This window comes from Sarcophilus harrisii, chromosome 4 (assembly GCF_902635505.1).
Source record: "Sarcophilus harrisii chromosome 4, mSarHar1.11, whole genome shotgun sequence".
Taxonomy (NCBI): Eukaryota; Metazoa; Chordata; class Mammalia; order Dasyuromorphia; family Dasyuridae; genus Sarcophilus; species Sarcophilus harrisii.
Window position 1 is genome coordinate 350,981,339 of NC_045429.1, and position 19,219 is coordinate 351,000,557.

The 19,219-nt window shown below is 35.5% G+C and overlaps 1 protein-coding gene across 1 annotated transcript in view; it reads left to right on the plus strand.

Moving 5' to 3' along the window:
* VMP1 (vacuole membrane protein 1) overlaps positions 1-19,219 on the plus strand; it is a 135,954-nt gene that overhangs the window by 16,991 nt on the left and 99,744 nt on the right. The window contains exons 2-4 of the mRNA XM_031966511.1: positions 14,597-14,698; positions 16,772-16,907; positions 17,856-17,946. Of these exons, the coding sequence (XP_031822371.1) occupies positions 14,623-14,698; positions 16,772-16,907; positions 17,856-17,946 (303 nt within the window). The 5' untranslated portion in view covers positions 14,597-14,622. The remainder of the gene's footprint in view (positions 1-14,596; positions 14,699-16,771; positions 16,908-17,855; positions 17,947-19,219) is intronic.

The window sequence follows — 19,219 nt, forward strand, 5'->3', positions numbered from 1 at the left end:
GCAGTGTAGGATTCTGAACTCAAGAGCCTTTGGAATAGTGTTCAGTCTTGAAAAAAATCAAAATTAATATTAACTCTAGTTTTTACCATATATATATCTGCTGTATTGATTTTACAATGTAATTGATTTTATCATTGAGTCTGCATCTACCTAAAGCCCTTGGCTCTATATATCCTTGAGTTGAACTCAGGAATTTAGCTTTCCCTCTGAGTTACTTTAAAGACATAGTGAAAAGAAAAACTATTATTTGTAAAGGGCTGAAACTCTGAATAGGTGCACTGGAATCAGACAACCGAGCACTTAAGGCTAATTACCTATTGGACAATACTCTATTAGCATATGCTTGGCCCTTCTCACTATTCTGTTATGACTCGATCTTTTGGTGTATACACATAATTGTATGAGGGATTGGAGTAAGACAAGCCAGAGTCACTTTGGCAGTGGACAGAGATAAGGGAGGTTGTGGAAAGCTTGTGTCCATCCCTTTCACTTCTCCCCCTAAAGACCAAGAATAAAGACCAAGGACTTTTGCTTATCCTGACTCTGGCTGATTGTAAGGCATCCAGGGTGCTAACCCAGACATCACAATTATTTACCATACTTTACCTTTAAAGACCTACAGTCTGAGGTATATTTCCACAAGATATATTAATCATCCTTGACTGTCCTTGTACAATTAAGGACTGTTTTGATCTTCCTAACAAACCTTCCTAGGAGCCAGGGAATCTATTATCCCTAGTTCACTAACAGTGTGTTCTCAGGAAACAGGTGTGTCCCATAAATCAATCAAGTGTTATTTAATGACAGACAAAAGTGGTTACTAGCTTCATGTGGGTGCTAGATCACCTTTCTTTTATGTGTCCATTCTTGTTCCCACCTTCATGATGCTAGGTACCTTGTAATCAATTGCATTGTCTTCCTCACCTACCTAATTCTTTATTTCCCTAAATCGTACTTTGAAGTCTTCAGTCTTTGAGGGAGGTCATTGACCAAACTTATTATTTGCTGCTAGTTTAACTAATGAATTGATCACTTTCTGACATTGTCTCTCAGTTTATCTTAATTTTCAAATGTAACAACACTCTGAGACCACCAGATCTGCTTCTAGCCCAGTCCTCAGAGATATCATTGTATAGAAAGGGTTTACTGTCCTTACCATCAGTATCAATACCTGCTGACTAACAATCACCAATGGATGATAAACATAAGAACCCTGGGAATGACAGCACCCAGGACCACCAATCCTGCTTTAAGTTACGTATTCAATGCTCTCATCTATGGAAGTGTGTGGGGAAAAAGGTGAAGAACTTACAGATTAAGCACATACTGATCAGGGACTGTTAGCTAAAGCCTTAAAAGCCTCAGTTTAGGAAGCATGTGATTTCAGATAAGGCCTGGACTACACTCCACTGTCCAAAAGAGGATCCGTGGTGAGGAAGCATGTCATTTTAGATAAGGTCTGGACTTATATTCCATTGTTCAAGGAAGGACACTGGTGGGAAAGCTATACATATACTGCATTCCACTGATCAAATAGGGGGATAGACTTATGTGACCAATCACACCATATAGAGGGTTGGATTTTGGAGGTTCTTTGTCTGAAATGTATAAATATTGTGAACATTTTCAAAGGAGTGGCTCTCTCCTGTGAATTTGGCTCACAGACCAGGATGGGGTCTGCGTCTCAAGATTCTAATAAAAAATTCTGCTTTCTATGAGTGATCTCTGTAGTAGTCAATTTGGGTAGCTCTTTTTGTCCCAAACAGAAGCAACTCCTGTGGAGGCAGGGCTGGCCATCCCCGCTAGTTGCTAACCTAGCTATCATCCATAGGACAGCCAAGTCACCCAAGGTGAAGAAGTATGGCACCCTGAGGGAGGGCAGGAAATTATAGGGTAGGTATCTACATTTTGATCCCTATTTCCCCGAGGTATTGAAGGAGAAAGCCCAACTCTAAACCTAAGAGCCTTGAAATGGCAATGCTTCTAGCCCAGTGACCCCAGAAATCCTGGGAAACAACCCTTTCCCAGATGCAGCTTCACAACTGTTCCTGGAGATGTTAGAGCCACAGCTTCTGAAGATCCAGAAAAAAAAGTTCTTGTCTGTTAGAAACAAAATATCTTAACAACAACTCCAACTCACTGAAGAATGCAGGAAAGATTTATTTTACATTCTTGCAAGGATGGGTGCTTAGGTGAATAGACACACCTTTGAAATTCAAAAGGCAGCATTTTTTTTCCTACCCTGAAGCACAACTCCCTCCCCAATTCCCCATTAATTGGATGTTACTGAAGTTACTGGATATCAGTCTCCAATCTTCATTATATAACCAACCTCTACTCCAAAGGAGCTTACATTCTAGAAGGGGGAAGGTAAAGGAGGATGGCTAAAAGGATAGAGAAAAAGATTCTTTACAAATTTAAATCTCAATTCACCACCTTTGATTACCAAAGTCAGTCCCTGCCCCCAAAGAGCTATTCTTTTGGGGGAAGATAAACTCCAGTCTTGATTATTCCTTATGTCCTCTTGGGCTTCAGTTTTCTAATTTGTTTCATTTCTCCAATTTAATTTCCGTAACTGTGAAAACCAAATGCCTCTTTATTTCTCATATTGTCCTCAAAATCTTTTGCACTTGGCAAATGATTCAACATTAGAAACTGAACAAGTTCAGTGATGTGAGTCCTTGCTTCTATTGGATTCTAGTGCCTCCCATCGTCCATTATGCTGGGGTAGGAAAAGATCTTTACTGTTTTTTTTACTATCCTACTGTTGGGAGTCATAGTTTGCCTTCCAGAAAGATGCCTCCAAATGGCTTGTCTCTTTGTCTACCAAGGGCGATTTTTTTGAGTTGGATTTATAAGCCAACATCAGGCAGAGGTTATTCAGGTTTCCAACAGGTCTTCATTGAGGACTGACAGACTATTATCATGCAAATGCTAGCAGGGGGACAAAAATATTGGGATTGAGAATTCTATGTAGTGGTTCATAGTCATTTTCCAGAGTTCTTTCCCTGGGTATAGCTGGTTCACTTCATTACTGCTCTATTGGAACTGATTTGGTTCATCTCATAGCTGAAGATGGCCACGTCCATCAGCTGTTGAAGTATATAATGATCTCCTGGTCCTCATTTCGCTCAGCGTCAGTTCATGTAAGTCTCTCCAAGACTTTCTGAAATCATCCTGCTGGTCATTTCTTACAGAACAATAATATTCCATAATATTCATATACCACAATTTATTCAGCCATTCTCCAATTGATGGGCATCCATTCAGTTTCCAGTTTCTGGCCACTACAAAGAGGGCCGCCACAAACATTCTTGCACATACAGGTCTTTTTCCCTTCTTTAAAATCTCTTTGGGATATAAACCCAGCAGTAACACTGCTGGATCAAAGGTTATGCAGAGTTTGATAACTTTTTGAGCATAGTTCTAAATCGCTCTCCAGAATGACTGACTGTATTCACAATTCTACCAACAATGTATCAGTGTCCCTGTTTTCCCACATCCCCTCCAACATTCTGCATTATCTTTCCCTGTCATTCTAGTCAGTCTGACAGGTGTGTAGTGGATCTCAGAGTTGTCTTAATTTGCATTTTTCTGATTGATTTGGAGCATCTTTTCTATGGATAGAAATAGTTCTATTTCTTCATCTGAGAATTGTCTGTTCATATCTTTTGACCATTTATCAGTTGGAAAATGGCTTGAGGGAAAAAAAAACATTTCTGATCATCAGATATATAAAAAGTAAAACCAGGAGAAGAGGTTTGTTTATGTTGGTAGGAAGCAAGAAATGTTCATTTCTAGATATTACATGTCTATATACATAAACTGTGGTTTAAAAACAATTAGTAGGGCAGCTAGGTGGCACAGTGGATAACCAGCCCTGAAGTCAGGAAAACCTGAGTTCAAATCTGGCCTCCAACACTTAACACATTCTAGCTGTGTGACCTTGGGCAAGTCACTTAACCCCAATTGCCTCAGCCAAAAAAAAGAAATGATTAGTAAAATTTATTTCTTATCATTAGAACTTTGAACTTGTTCATTTACCATCTTGCCTTTTTCTATTCTTTTCATTCCTCTCAAACCTCAGTTTCAGTTGAACTGTAGAAAATAAAATTCTTCTCACCTTTAGGCTGACATGTGCATTATAAACTAAGAGACAATTATTTGAGCACTATAAATTTATTATTAATAAAGCTAGTAGCAACCAATAAATTGGGTTAATCACCATTCTCTCCAGGGACCCTAAGTGAGGACTTGACAGTCTTTTAAACCTAGATATATCTTCCTTGTAATTGGCCTGACAGTATATCATTTAGAGTGACAAAGGTAAGACAGTCCTGATTGGTAGAGATTTTAATGAGGAAGGAGTCATCGCTTCAGCTCCTTTACTTCCTCTTTGGATATTATCCTCAGGTAATAGAATTAATTTGCAGTCATGAAAGCTTTTATTGAATTGACTTGAATTTGGGTTGAGTAAATGGTGAACAAAAGTGAATAGTACCAGCAAGTAGATACAAACTAAAATAGAATTAAAAGGTGGAGGTAGTTACAAAACAGAGGCTTGACCTTAAGCAAATTTCTTTAGAAATCGAGGTGAAAGATAAAGTTTCAATGGTAATAGTTGAGTCTCACCTGGTATGGAAGATTATCAAATTTAAGTCTTAAAAGTAGAATGAAAATCAATTTTTAATTTTACAGAATGGAGGTATAGTTGTATATTAAGCACCTTTTGTGTCCAAACATATGTGCTAGGTGCTTGGAATGATACAGTATGGAATATAGAAGTCTGCTGTCATAGATGACAAATCTAAGCATAACTTATGCACGTGATCTTAACACAAAGTAGTGTGTGGTAAGTGAATTGTAAAAGTACAAACATAATGTCATGTAAATGTAATGCCAGAGAAACTGAGCAAGATAGAGATTAGAGAGTATTTAATAATTTATTAAATGGAGAGATATACTGGGACCAATGGATCCATGTTTGGTCCCAAGGCTGAATGAGACTATAGTCTCCAAGAATCCAGCAAACAGAGTTCTCAAGGACATATATACATGTGGTTCAGATGCAGAGGATGTCCTGAGTCAGGGGCAGAGTCAAGGTGCTGAGAGCTGGGAAAGGCATTGACAGGGTGAGGTGAGCTACTGGAGATGGGGATTACATAATCAGGGTGAGGCACCCTGGATATGGGGAGAGGCTTCTTGATAAGACAGTATCTGATATTCTAATAGCTTGGGATGGGGAGAGGCATTCTGATCTTCTATCAAGTATTCTGATAAAGAGGGAGGGGAAATTTTGCAGAGGGAAACTGACTCAGGACAATTAAAGAGAACTGTGGTATAACATAAGAGCTAAGGGTATGTGGGGGACAGCATCAACCACAAAAATAATCGAAGACTTTCAGAGTAAGAAAAAGCAAAGAGCTGTTTATTATCATCTCAGGAGAAAGGGCATATCCCATATGACAAGGGGTTTGTCAGTAAAAGGAGAGTGCAAAGTATAAACTGCATTTATCTTGTATTTACAAGATAAATATCCTGAAAGCAGAAGCCTGGGCGTCCTCTCTCTCTCTCTCTCCCCCCCCCCCCCCCAACCTGGTCTTTTTTTCTATTATTTGAGGAGTCTGGGTTTTAATTGCCAAAATCTGAACCAGAAATAAAAGAATAAATTGTTTCTAAAAGAGGTCTTTAAATGCTTATTAAGAAGTGGTGGAAAACAGGAGGGGACAAACACCTGCAATTTTTTACCTATATCTCTATTTGTTATTATAAAGTCTGAAGTCACAATTAAGGTATAGTTTAAGGCTATATTCCCATGAGAGTGTCTTCACTAAGTTAATTGCATATAGGCAAAGGTATTTCAGCAAATGTCTATTATGTCCATAACCGAACACTAATCACCACTATCGCATTCCACAAATGGTTATTCATTTCTTTGACTTAGCCACAAATTAATATTATATGCTATTATATTTTTCCAAATTACATTTTAATCTGGTTCAGTGCTTAGGATTTTTGTTGGCAGGCTGTCTGTGGAGGAGAGCTATATTAATAGCTCAGTATCAATTTGAAAAGGTGGTTTTTTTGGTTGGTCTGAGGAGTTTTCCTTGGTCCTGTGTTGTTTAATCAATTTTTCTGTGACACTGATCACTATATGAATGCTATTATGCTTAACAAATTTTGTAGGCCTGCTTAAAAAATGAATGATGGAGGACAGGATAATAGATCTCAAGTTAGGATGTGGGAATAATGTTGGAATCTAATAAGATAAAATATCATGTTGACAGATTAGCTTCATAAGATGGGGGATGCTAGACTGCAATTAATCTAGAAAAGATATGGGAAATACATTTTAATGGACTTAAAAATTAAGTTTAAAAAATCAAATGATAGAAAAATTAGCATGATATTAAGTTGCAATAAGAATGTGTCCAGACTTTTCCTTAAAATAATCGGTAGCATCTATTTAAAACCAGCAGTAAGTATCATATGTAATGGGGACAAACTGCAACTATTCCCAATAAGATCAGGAGTGAAACAAGGTTGCCCACTATCACCATTACTATTTAATATTGTATTAGAAATGCTAGCTTTGGCAATAAGAGTTGAGAAAGAGAGTAAAGGAATAAGAATAGGCAATGAGGAAACCAAATTATCACTCTTTGCTGATGATATGATGGTATAGTTAGATAACCCCAGAGATTCTACTAAAAAGTTATTAGAAACAATCCACACCTTTAGCAAAGTTGCAGAATACAAAATAGACCCACATAAGTCATCATCATTCTTATATATCACTAACAAAATGCAACAGTTAGAATTACAAAGAGAAATTCCATTTAAAGTAACTACTGATTGTATAAAATATTTAGGAATCTGAGAATGTGTCCAGAAAAAGGGAAGTGATGATCTAATTGTAATCTGTCCAGGTCTCACCATATATGGAGTACTAGGCTCAGTTTTCCTCACTACATTTTAGGAAATATCTAATATACCTGATTATATGATTGTTAAGTGACAGGTCAATTCTTTGAGAACCTCCACATCTGAAGGAGTTGCAGGGCAGCCTTTGCTGACACAGGTGTTGCTGATTGGGAATGAGATAAATTGGAGGCACAGAGAAGAGGAGACAAGTCAGACAATGCAACGGCCTCTCAGTCAGAGAGGTCAGAGAATAGCAACTGCCTCTCAGTCTCCTTGTATCATCCTCTCACAAGAGGAGATCCATTCTGCAGGTCTGGGTTGGCTCTCCAACAGCCAGTCAGGTGGCCCCTGTGTATTCCAAAATATGGTGAATATCCAGAAGAGAATAATCAAGATGATGAAGAGCCTTGAGATTATTACATAATAATGATAACAACAACAAACATTTTTGTGTGTGATATTTCGCCATTTCTAAGGTGTGTTATGTGTATCATCTCATTGCAACCTTATAACAACCCTATAAAATAAGAACAATTAGAACCTGGAGTTATTTAGCCTACAGGGAAAAGAAGACTTTGTGGACATCTGATAATTATCTTCAGGTATTTTGAAAGTTTTTCTTATGGAAGGGGGAATCTTTTTTCTGTTCTTAGGTTCAAGGGGGTGTAGAACTTGGAGCAATGGGTAGGAGTTTCTCAGGGTCAGATTTCATTCATTTTAAAGAAAATTTTCTAATAAAGTGATTAAAAAAATAGAATGAGTTGCTTCAGAGAGTGGTGAGTTCCCCCTCTATAAAAGTCCAAGCAAAGCTTTTAATGATCTGGTGTGTTATAGAGAGTTTTCTTGAGGAGCTGGTTTCATACAGGCTAGTCAGTAAAATGCCTTGGAACTCAAAAGATACTGACCTAATTCTGGGAAGAGATCAGAACTAGAAATACAGAGAAACTTATACAATCTGTGTGAAATCCCTGATTCTTCTGTGAAATGAGACTTTTTCAGCAAAAGGAAGACATCCTGGCCTCTTTTGTCTCTCTGTATGTCCATTTATCTGCTGGTAGATCTAATAAATCACTTTTCAGGATTTATTTCTTCAAAGAAAACTGTTGCTGAAAGATAAGATATAGTATTTGTGGTGTTTTATTCAAGATGACACGGGAGAATTCATTTACTTTTTGATAAAAATTCTGGGAAATAATTTATCTTTCCTTTTCTCTTTAAAATGTTCATAGCTCTTACAGTATATAGAAAACACTTTAAAATCTTTTCTTTTCATCTTTCACATGGGGAATCATGTATTATTGATTTTCACACTTCCAAAATCTAGACCCAGGTGTCAAAGACCAAAGTAGTAATTTGAAAATCCAAGTATTAACAGTATCACTGAACAGGAAAAAAAAAAAAAAAAAAAAATTGAAGTTATCCAATATAGTTTCCAAATTCAATTTAAAGTAATTGTTTTAAATTAATGCAAAATTTTATTCATATAATCTCTCTATTTTCTTAATTAACCAGAAAGTCTGCAATGAGTAAGTTTTGGTCAGAAGTGTATTCTGACCAAAGTCAGGATCAGAGCTAAACCTGGCCTATATATATAGTAACAGTTTAGTAAATGCTTGTTGACTGATTAATTTCTCTGAGTCACAAATGAAAAAGAAATGGCTATAATATGATTGTGTACACACATTTTGGTATGTGTGTATATGTGTATATACAAGTATCTGTATTATAGAATCTGTATAATACAGATACCAACTTTTTATGAAAGTTAATGGTGGGGGCAGCTAAATGGCACAGTGGATAGAGCACCAGCCCTGAAGTCAGGAGGACCTGAGTTCAAATGTGGCCTCAGACTCTTAATTAACATTTCCTAGCTGTATGACCCTGGGCTGGTCACTTGACCCCAAATGCCTCAGCAAAAAAAAAAAAAAAGAAAGAAAGAAAGAAAGAAAAGGAAGTTAATGGTGAATTTTGTTTTTTGGTTCCAAATCTATGATTTCATTTGTGACTTTTCTCCTAGGCTGGGAAGTTAAGTGAATTGTCAGAATGATAGTTTCTGTCCAACATAGGACTTGAACCCAGGTCTCATTGCCTACTACTATATCCTAGATTCTTCTTTCATCTTCTCTTATCTCTATAAAAGTAAGTTATGCTTCACTAATCCCCAACTATTCTTCTTTATTAAGAGGGAGTGGTTTTTTTTGTTTTTTTGTTTTTTTAAATAGGGCCTTTTGCTGTTGCTGCTCTTAATTGACAGTTCAGGCGGCCAAAAAAAAAAAAAAAAAGGGAAAAGATAATGATAAATGTTGGAGAGGATGTGGGAAAACTGGAACCCTAATGCATTGTTGGTGGAGTTTTGAAATGATCCAACCATTCTGGAGAGCAATCTGGAACTGTGCCCAAAAGGGCATAGTAGTGCCACTACTGGGTCTGTATCCCAAGGAAATAATAAAAAAGAAAAAAGACCTACATTTACAAAAATGTTTGTAGCAGCTCTTTTTGTGGTGCAAAGAATTGGAAAATGAATAGCTTTTCAATAATTTCACGTTATTCTTGTAAGAACTCATAGAAACCCAAATTGTTTTGGTTAAAACTGTTTTGTCTTGAAAAGATTTGGAGCTGGGGAAGAAGAAATGATGGGGAAAATTTTTAATTTTTGGAATGTTTTTTTTCCAAAAGAAAGTTTTAAAACATTTTTCTTAAGCATCCTAAATGTGTAGTTCATTTTTTAAAACATATTAAATTAATTAGATTATAGATTGTTATTGGGTTTTGATGTAGTTAAATTTTTATTCATGAAAAAATGAAATTACTTAAGATGTTTGTCTGAATGTGGCCTTCTATTACTAAATTCAGGCAGTTAAGTACCAGAAAAAGTTGGAAGCCTTAAATTTTAGCAATTTAGGTGGTTGATAGAAGAGAAAAAAAAGTTTTGAGTGCTGTGGGGGAGGGAGAGGAGGAAGAGAAAGCCTATGAGATACCCTTCTGAGTCTGAGTCAAAAAGTTCATTCAAGCAACATGCTTTAGGCTTTCCAAACTCTACAGCCAATTCTAGCTGCTATAATAGAACTAATTGAACAAGTTCTTTTAATTTTTAATTCTGATGCTGTCTCTTATTCCAGGTTTGGCTTTACTCCTCATCTACCACTCAACTATTGGTGCATATTCTCTTCCACATTAATTGGCTTAAACTTACCTTTTTACTTATTTATTCCCAATATAATATGAACTCTTTAGGAATAATAAGTTTTTCTCCCTTGTTTTGGTTTTTCTTAGGTACCTTCTATTTGCAATAAAATGGCAATTTTTTAATGGCATAGTGCCTTATGTATAATGGATAACTAATAAATACTAGTTGAATTACAGTATAGCTCGCTGTTCTTATTTACATCTTCTGTTGTAATACTGGGAGCTGTTGGAATACATGGGCGCCCGCTGCTGGAGAGCCAACCCAGATCTGCAGAATGGATCTCCTCTTGTGAGAGGATGATACAAGGAAACTGAGAGGCAGTTGCTGTTCTCTGACCTGATTGAGAGGCCATTGCATTGTCTGACCTTTCTCCTCTTCCCTCTGTGGCAACACCTGTGTCAGCAAAGGCTGCCCTGCAACTCCTTCAGTTGTTATGATCCACAGCTGTGGAGATTCTCGGAGAATTGACCTGTCCCTTAACAATCTAATATGACTTTTATTGATTTAGCTTAATAAAATACCCAAAACATTTGTGGGAGTCAGTTTATATTACATAAATTTGGTACAATGATATATCCTAAGAGCATTTGAACATATTTCATCCCTGCCCCCCCTTTTTTTATTCAGTCATTTTTTAATTATGTCTGACTCTTTATGAGCCCTTGTGGATTTGGGGCTAGGTTTGTTTGTTGGCAATTACTTGGACTGGTTCACCATTTCCTTCTCCAGCTCATTTCACAGACGAGAAAATTGAGGCAATTAAGGTTAAGTACTTGCCTGGATCTGAGGATAGATCTGAGGTTAGCACTATGTCCAGGTTAGCACTATGTCCACAGTGCCACCTGTCACTTCATTTTTTATTACTTGGTTAAGATTGTGTCAAACTTCTCCCCATTGTGAACATCTTCTCTATATGCTGTTATTTAAATGTAAATCTGTTATAGCTAACAGAAGCTATAACATTATAGCTTTGTAATATTATAAAGCATTAAGATAGCTTTTTAAGTTTATTTACTAATACAAGTAGTTCCCATTTTTCACAGTTTTCATTTCCTAATTTCTACTTTCCCAGTCAGCTCATTTGACACTATCTGCTCTTTTTTGTTAATAAAACAGGTGTTGACTACAATGCATATGTAGTTATGATATAACTTTGGATTATCTGGATTTTGCCTTCTGGGCGTTCAGGAAACACATTGTGTCAATTGTGTTCCATCTGTAGTTTTCATCAAATACATTTTAATATGTGAATATTTAATTGAGCTCTTAGTATACATAAAGCACTTTTCTAGGAGCTTTGACTTGCTCGGTCTATTTTGTGATCTTATAAGTGGGTAGGTAAGAATAATCAAGGAATAAAGTGCCCTATGAGAATTGAAAAGTGCCCTTGACTCATTTAACTATATACCCTAACCAATTGGGCCAACTTGCTACAAGCTATTTTATTTATAAAAACAACCCTAATCAATCAACAGGCATTTATTAAGGCATCTACTATGTACTAAGCACATGCTGAGGATAAAAAATAAAAGAATGAAGCATTTTCTACTCACTGGGAGCATACATCATAATGAGGAAAGAATACACATACTATTATGCACAGAATAAGTATAAGGAAAACAAATACAAAATAGTTAAATACTAGGTAGTCTCAGAGGGAAGGGACTAGAAGATGAGGGAGAAGAGGAATCATGAAAGGCTTCATATAGAAAGAAGGTGGTGCTTTAGGCGTCTTTTGAATTTAATGCAGCAGAGATCTAGAGAAAGTGCATTCCATCCGTGTAAGAGAGCCAGTGCAAAGAAATGGAAGATAAAAGGTTGTGTGGGGAGGAATAGCCAGAAGGTTATTCCAGTTAAGGTGGAAGCTGTATAAATTGGGGTAGAATGTGAGAGAGATTGTAAGTGTAGAAATGGCTAGATTTGGCAATTGATAGACTATCTAAGATGGAGAGCAAGCAATCGAGTACAATCCACAAGTTCTAAACCTGGGAGACTGAAAGTATATTGGTATCTTCAAAATACTGCAACAGCACATCACAAAAATTATAAATTATCACCAGGATGATTTTATATCAGGAATATATTATATTCCTGTATTGTATTAAGAAAACTGAGTTTAATTGACTATATTAACAAGAGTAACATAATTTGTGTGGTTATATGAGTAGAAAAGCATTTGATAAGATAAAATTCCCATTGTTTAAAACACTTAATTTTTATTTATCTTAAAAAGCCAACATTAGTGTAATAGAAATAAACTATGGGCCTTTCCAATAAGATCAAGGATAAAGCAAAGTTGTCCATTATCATCCATACTAATATGGCAGTAACACAAGAAAAAGAAAAAAGAGGGAATCTGCATACTATTGTGGTTTACTTAAAGAATCCCCAAGAAATCAGCTGGAAAACTAATTGAAACAATTAGCAACTTTAACGATGTTGTATGTAAAATCACTACAAAGCTATATTTTTGGTATATCAAAACTTTTTAAACTGGGTGGTGATCCCATGTAACTGAATGTAAGGGTCATGAATAATTTTGTCAACAGTAAAAGATTTCTGAATCTTTTTTGCAAAATCAATTCAAAATCAAATGCAAAAAAATCCAAGATGTTTCTGGCAGTGCTTGCTTGTGTTAAATTGCACAACTTTACTACAACCTTGGTTCTGAACACACAGCATGCACATTTTACATTGTGCATGCATAAATGCTTCCAGAAATACCTCAGTTCATATTTGAGATAGGGTCATGTAAAAATTTCTTAGGTTAAATTTAAGGGGTCACAAGTGGAAAAAGTTTAAGAGGTCCTGGAGTAGTAGATAGAATGCTAGGTCCTGAGTCGGGAAGACTTAAGTTCAAATCCAACATCAGATGTCTGTTAGCTATGTGATCCTTGGTAAGTCACTTAACCTCCCTCCATTTTCTCAATTTTAAAATGAGGATAATAATAGCATTAACTTTGCAAGCATTCACATCTTATGTGTGAATGTCATGATAAGATGATATTTGTAATAAAATGATGGCTATAGCCCTTGGGAATGATGTAATGGAAATCCCAATAGCAGTAGAGATTCAAGTACTTTTCAAGAAACCCTAGGGCACCTAACCTTGGTGTAGTCACCTTAAAAATATAGCTGTTGGGAATAATGTGGCATAACCTTGGAGTATGTATATGAATAAAAAAGGAATTGGCCCTGATATCTTTATTCCACTAAGCTATCCTTCAAGGACATCTTGGGATGTCATCCAAAACTCTGAACTGCTGTCTTATACCTGGTCAAGAAAGGGGGTCATTGTTAGCCTCATTATCAAACATGTCACCAGTCAGCAAAGAGCCTGTTGTTTAGGGGCTTTCTCTTCTCTTAAGTAGGTGTGCTAGAGCATACCTTTAATATTAATCTTCATGGAGAAAGTACTCTATTAGCAGCATTGCATATCTTTGTTCCTGAATTCCCATCATGTACTTTCTGATGTAGACATGGTGTGCATACGAGTTCATTTTCCTCTAAGACCTTCCCTAACTTCTCCCTAACTCTCTAGACCCCCATCCTTTGTTCTCTTCCCTTATCCATCTCTACAAAAATCCCTTTTCACTAGAACCTCTTCACTCTCAGCCCCCACAAGATCCCCTTTTGGTTAGCCTGTCTGCCTTTCATGAAATAAAGCACTCCTTTTAGCTATGAGAATACCTTTGTGAGGGACCAGCTAGATGGTGCAGTGGATAGAGCACAGATCCTAGAGTCAGGAGGATCTGAGTTCAAATGCAGCCCCACATACTTAATATTAGCTGTGTGACTGGACAAGTGACTTAACCTCTATTGCCTCCCAGCAAAAAAAGAATTTTTCACATTCTGAATTGCTCTCTCAGAACCTTGTTCTTTATCAAATTCACTTAGCACAGTCCCTAGCACATAGTAGGAATTTAATAGATATTACTTTCCTTCCTTCCCTCTTTATTTTAATTCTGGATAAAATTTTCACATAATAATGATGTATGAATAATGTATGTTCTTAATTAAATTTGCTGAGTGAACTGTGTCAGATTGGAAAATTTAATAGATTTGTCAGAAGGAGCTTTACTTTAAAAGCATTATTGGAAATAAAGGATAAGGAAAGTGGGCACTGAAGAGCTATGTAACGAAGGGTCTGGAGAGGCAGAAAGAACTTTCTTGCTCCTCTTCAGAGCTTGGAAGTAAAAGGCAATGTTTAATTTTGATATTTTTATGTTATCTTTATTCAGATAAGATTCTGAATAAGTAGTAATATCTGCTTTAGATTTTAAAATCACCTACTTGGTCACAGATATTTAATGGTTTTTTATGGCAAATGCATTCTAACTCTTTTATGATGCCATGATTTAAAATTGTAAATATTCTTTCCTAAAATGTAGATAAAATATTCCTAGATACAATAGATAGATCCTGGGTACATGCCTGGGTACAAAGAAGGCATGTGTTATTAAAATTGTTTGTTTTTCTTTACAGATCCTCAAAAGTAACTGATCTATGAAATGGCAGAGAATGGAAAAAATTGTGAACAAAGACTTACAGGAATGAATAAGGAACAGCACAATGGAAACTTCACAGGTAAATTGTAGCAAGCTTAGAACTGAAATTTTTTTGGTTCAGCAGATATTGAAAAGCGTTGTGTACTGATTTAATTCTGATACTTATAAGAAAACACATTCAGCATAAAAGAAATGTGATTCCCAATTCTTCCTGTGCAGCAAGAGAACTGTTCGGTTCTGCACACATATATTGTATCTAGGATACACTGTGACATATGCAACATGTATAGGACTGCTTGCCAACCAGGGGAAGGGGGTAGAGGGAGGGAGGGATAAAGTCGGAACAGAAGTGAGTGCAAGGGATAATGTTGTAAAGGAATTTTTTTTCAAAAAAAAAAAAAAAAAAAAAAAAAAAGAAATGTGATTCCTGTAACTCATTGTTATCTTTTGATAATGGAACAGTGGTCTATTCATTGTGCTATTTAGCTGCCCCCCCCCCCCCCCCCCCCCAGGTAATGGATTTTTTTAAAAGTTGATTAGAAGAGGTGGGAAAAAATTGGGAAGCGGGGAATTAGCAACACTGAATATAAATACTTTTTTCCCAGGTAAGAGGAAGAGAGAGAAAGTGGATGGGTAGCTTTTTGGAGTAAAAAATACCAAGGGAAAGATTTTGTAGAATTGGAGAGACCTAAGCACATTTGTAGGAAGATGGGAAGGAAGCCAATATAAAAGAGAAATTCAAGATTTATGAGAAAGGAAAATTTTACTCTAGAACTTGAATTTGAGGTTTTTTGGAAGAGAGTGTAATAGAGACAATATAGCCTTTCTAAAGAGTATGAATTCCTCTTCTATAAGCAAAAAGAGGTAATGATCCAAGGTTTTAGAAATGGGAAGGGAAGCTAAGATATCTCACAAGAGTGCATTTTTCTTCCTTGTGAAGTGAGAGGGAAGGTGATTTGTTTGTAAATATGAAGTCTGGGGTAAGTTGAGTTGAGGAATAAAAACATCTATAACTTTCTAAACATATTTTAGATCCAAATGCAGTTTACTGCTTCAAATTAGTTAGAATTATTGTCCAAAGCCTCTCATCTCTAACGAAGGACAGAAATGTCATGTGATGTAACATTTAAACCAGCTATATCTAAGATGTAATTTAGTATTCAGTACTACAGTTTTAAAGTTCAAATAAGCACTCATAATTTAAGGGGCTTGAAGAACAAGATAATTTGAACAGATAATTTTCAGAAAATGAAAAGCCATTTATAGTCATATGAAAAATAGCTCCATATCACTATTGATTAAAGAAATGCAAATTAAAACAACTCTGATCTACCACCTCATACCTCTTAGATTTGCTAAGATGACAGGAAAAGATAATGATAAACATTGGAGAGGATGTGGGAAAACTGGCACACTAATGCATTGTTGGTAGAGTTTTGAAATAATCCAACCATTCTGGAGAGCTGTTTGGAACTATGCCCAAAGAGCAATAAAACTGCCTACTATTTGATCCAGCAATACTACTACTGAGTTTGTATTTCAAGGAAATCACAAAACAAACGTGTGCAAAAACGTTTATAGCAGCTCTTTTTGTGGTCGCAAAGAATTGGAAAATGAATAGATGTCCATCAATTGGGGAATGACTGAATAATTATGGTATATGAGTTAGGGAACTTTATTTTTCTATAAAAAATGGCTGATTTTAGAAAGACCTGGAAGGAATTACATGAACTAACGCTGAACAAAACAAGCAGAACCTAAGAATACATTGTATACAGTAACAGCAAGATTGTATGCTGATCAACTGTGAAAAACGTGGTTCTTCTCAGTGGTTCAGTGATCCAAGGCAATCCCAATAAACTTTGGAGAAAAATGCCATCTGCATCCAGAGAGAGAACTATGGAGAATGAATGTAAAGCAACACATGCTATGTTTGCTTTTTTTTCCTTTTCCTCTAGTGGTTTTCCCTTTTTATTCTGATTTTTTTCTCCCAACATGATTCATAAATGTGTATTAAAAAAATTAATGTACATGTAAACTAGAAAATAAAAGTAAAACAATAAAAAAAAGTTAAGGGGCTAGTTAGTTATGTTATAGATGAGAAGGAACTAGAATTTTCCATTTTCCTTTTTTTTTTTCTATTTTTTTTCAGACCCCTCTTCATTGAATGAAAAGAAGAGACGGGATCGGGAAGAAAGGCTGAATATTGTCCTGTGGAGGCAGCCACTCATTACCTTGCAGTATTTTTTTCTGGAAATCCTAATAAACTTGAAGGAATGGACCGTAAAGTAAAGCTTTTCTCTACCTTTGATATAAGCTATTTTTATCTATAATTTACATTTGGAAAAATCATTGTGGAAGCATATTTTTCTCTACAGAGACATTAAAAAAAAAAAAGTCAGACTGAACATTGCAAGTGTTTTTATCAATTTTCTTTTTATAGTTCTTAATCTGTTACCTTATACTACAAGTTCTATTTGATTAGTTAGAAAACACTTAGAATGCTTTAGGGTTTTTTTGATTTATGCCCTTTCTGAACTGAACTTAAATCAGGAATCTGAACTTGGGGAGAGGGGAGTGAGGGGAGAATCTATGAATTTTTTTTTTTAATTACAAGTGTATTTTAATATAATATACCTTGAAATAGTATAGATTTGATCTACTTTTAAAATTATAGGGTCCCATATATTTTTCCAGCAATCAAAGGAATCTGTACCACAAAAGAGGTAAAGAAGCCTTGCCCTATGAGAAGTCAGCTCCTTAATTAGTGTGCTTTAGAATAAATTATTAAGTTTAAAGGTTCAAAAATGCTTGAACTTTTTATGTAGTAAAGGTTTTTATTAATGTTTTGTACCAGGAGAAGACGATGCTTTGGAAATATATTCTGCCTTAAAGCTTAGTGCTTGTAAATTTTGTAGCTCCAGATGTTATAAAGGGCAAGTTGAATTTTTGCATAGTTTATCAAGTCCTGACCTACTTTCTCAACATAGAACTTTAGGCTGATGTAGGATGGAGCATTGCATAAGGAAAGAAAGGCTTCAAAGAAAGCTAGATTGTTGTGATACTACACAAGGCAGAATATTTATGGATTGAAGAAGTGGCACTCATTTTGTTTGAGTAGTTTTCCTCTATGCTCACTATCCCAATAGTTTCATCAAGGATTTATTTTGATAATGATAAAGAGGCCTAACATTAAGACTGCAAAAAACTCTGATTATCATTTATTTATTTTTAAGATTGTGGCATCGTCGGAGCATGGTGGTGTCTTTTTTACTACTGCTTGCTGTGCTTACAGCGACGTATTATATTGAAGGAACACATCAACAGGTAAGAATTCATTTAATCTACTTTTCAACGCTCCCAATATGTTAAATCAAATCACTTTTGCCAGTGGGCTACCATAAGTTTCAGAAGATTTCCCATCAATTTGGGCAGGTGACATAATATTTGCACAAATATTAATTAAGTTGTCCAAGGGTGAGCAATTAGTATTATTATACATCTTTTTTGGTTTTTTGAGAGTTTGCTAAATGTCATTGTTATGATGGTGCCCAAGCCAAGCATTGTGAATCTTTTTAAAAATTATATTTTCATCTGTCATTAAATGTTTCCCAATTACATTTTTAAAAATTCATTTTTTAAAATTTGAAGTTTTTAAAATTTGAATTCAGACTCCTCTTCACACACTGAAAAAACAAACAGCATATCAGTTATATATATGTAGACATGCAAAACATATTTCCATATTAGCCATGTTGCAAATCAACACACAAAAATAGCAAAGATAATAAAGTGGGAAAAGTACCAAGCTTTGTGAATCTTCAGAAAATTGTCAGATCCTTACATTTTATTTATGAAGCAAACTTACATTTTGTACCAGACAGATTTTATGTTATTTTGAGAAAAAGCTTGTATAATGTTGTAAGTTCATTTACAACTGTGAAGTGACTGGGGGATAGTTAGAAGGTTTAGAACATCTTTTTGGATTAAAATAGCACAAGTAAAATATTCAGTAACAATATGTTCTAAATTGTAGATCTAAAAATCTGAATTTATTTTTAAACACTTGAACTCAATTAGGAGGCTTCTATGATTTTTAAAATACTGTTATAGACATTTAAATACAATCTTTAGGGATAGTTAAGTAGCACAGTGGAAAGAATACCAACCCTGGAATCAGGAGGACCCGAGTTCAAATTTGGACTCAGACACTTATTAGTTGTATGACCCTGGCAACCTCATTTAACCTCAATTGCCTCAAAATCAAACAAGCAAAAAAAATCTTTGCATATTTTAGAAAATTTAAAATGAACCTACTTGGTAGCAGTTGCCAAATTAGAGTCTAAAAACTATTCAGTAATGGAATTACATTATCTTTCTTAAGATCCTGTACCACAGTGAGGCACTGAAGCCAGAACTTCTAGAACTTAGTGGAGATAGAACTACAATTAGACAAAAGACTTGTCTTGAAATCATTCTGTTCTCATTAGAACTAGTTGTGTGACCTTAAGCAATTCACAAGTCCTAAGTAGTTTATTCTCTCCATCTATAAATCAGGGTTTCTTAACCTGGAGACGATGAACTTTTTCATATTTTGATA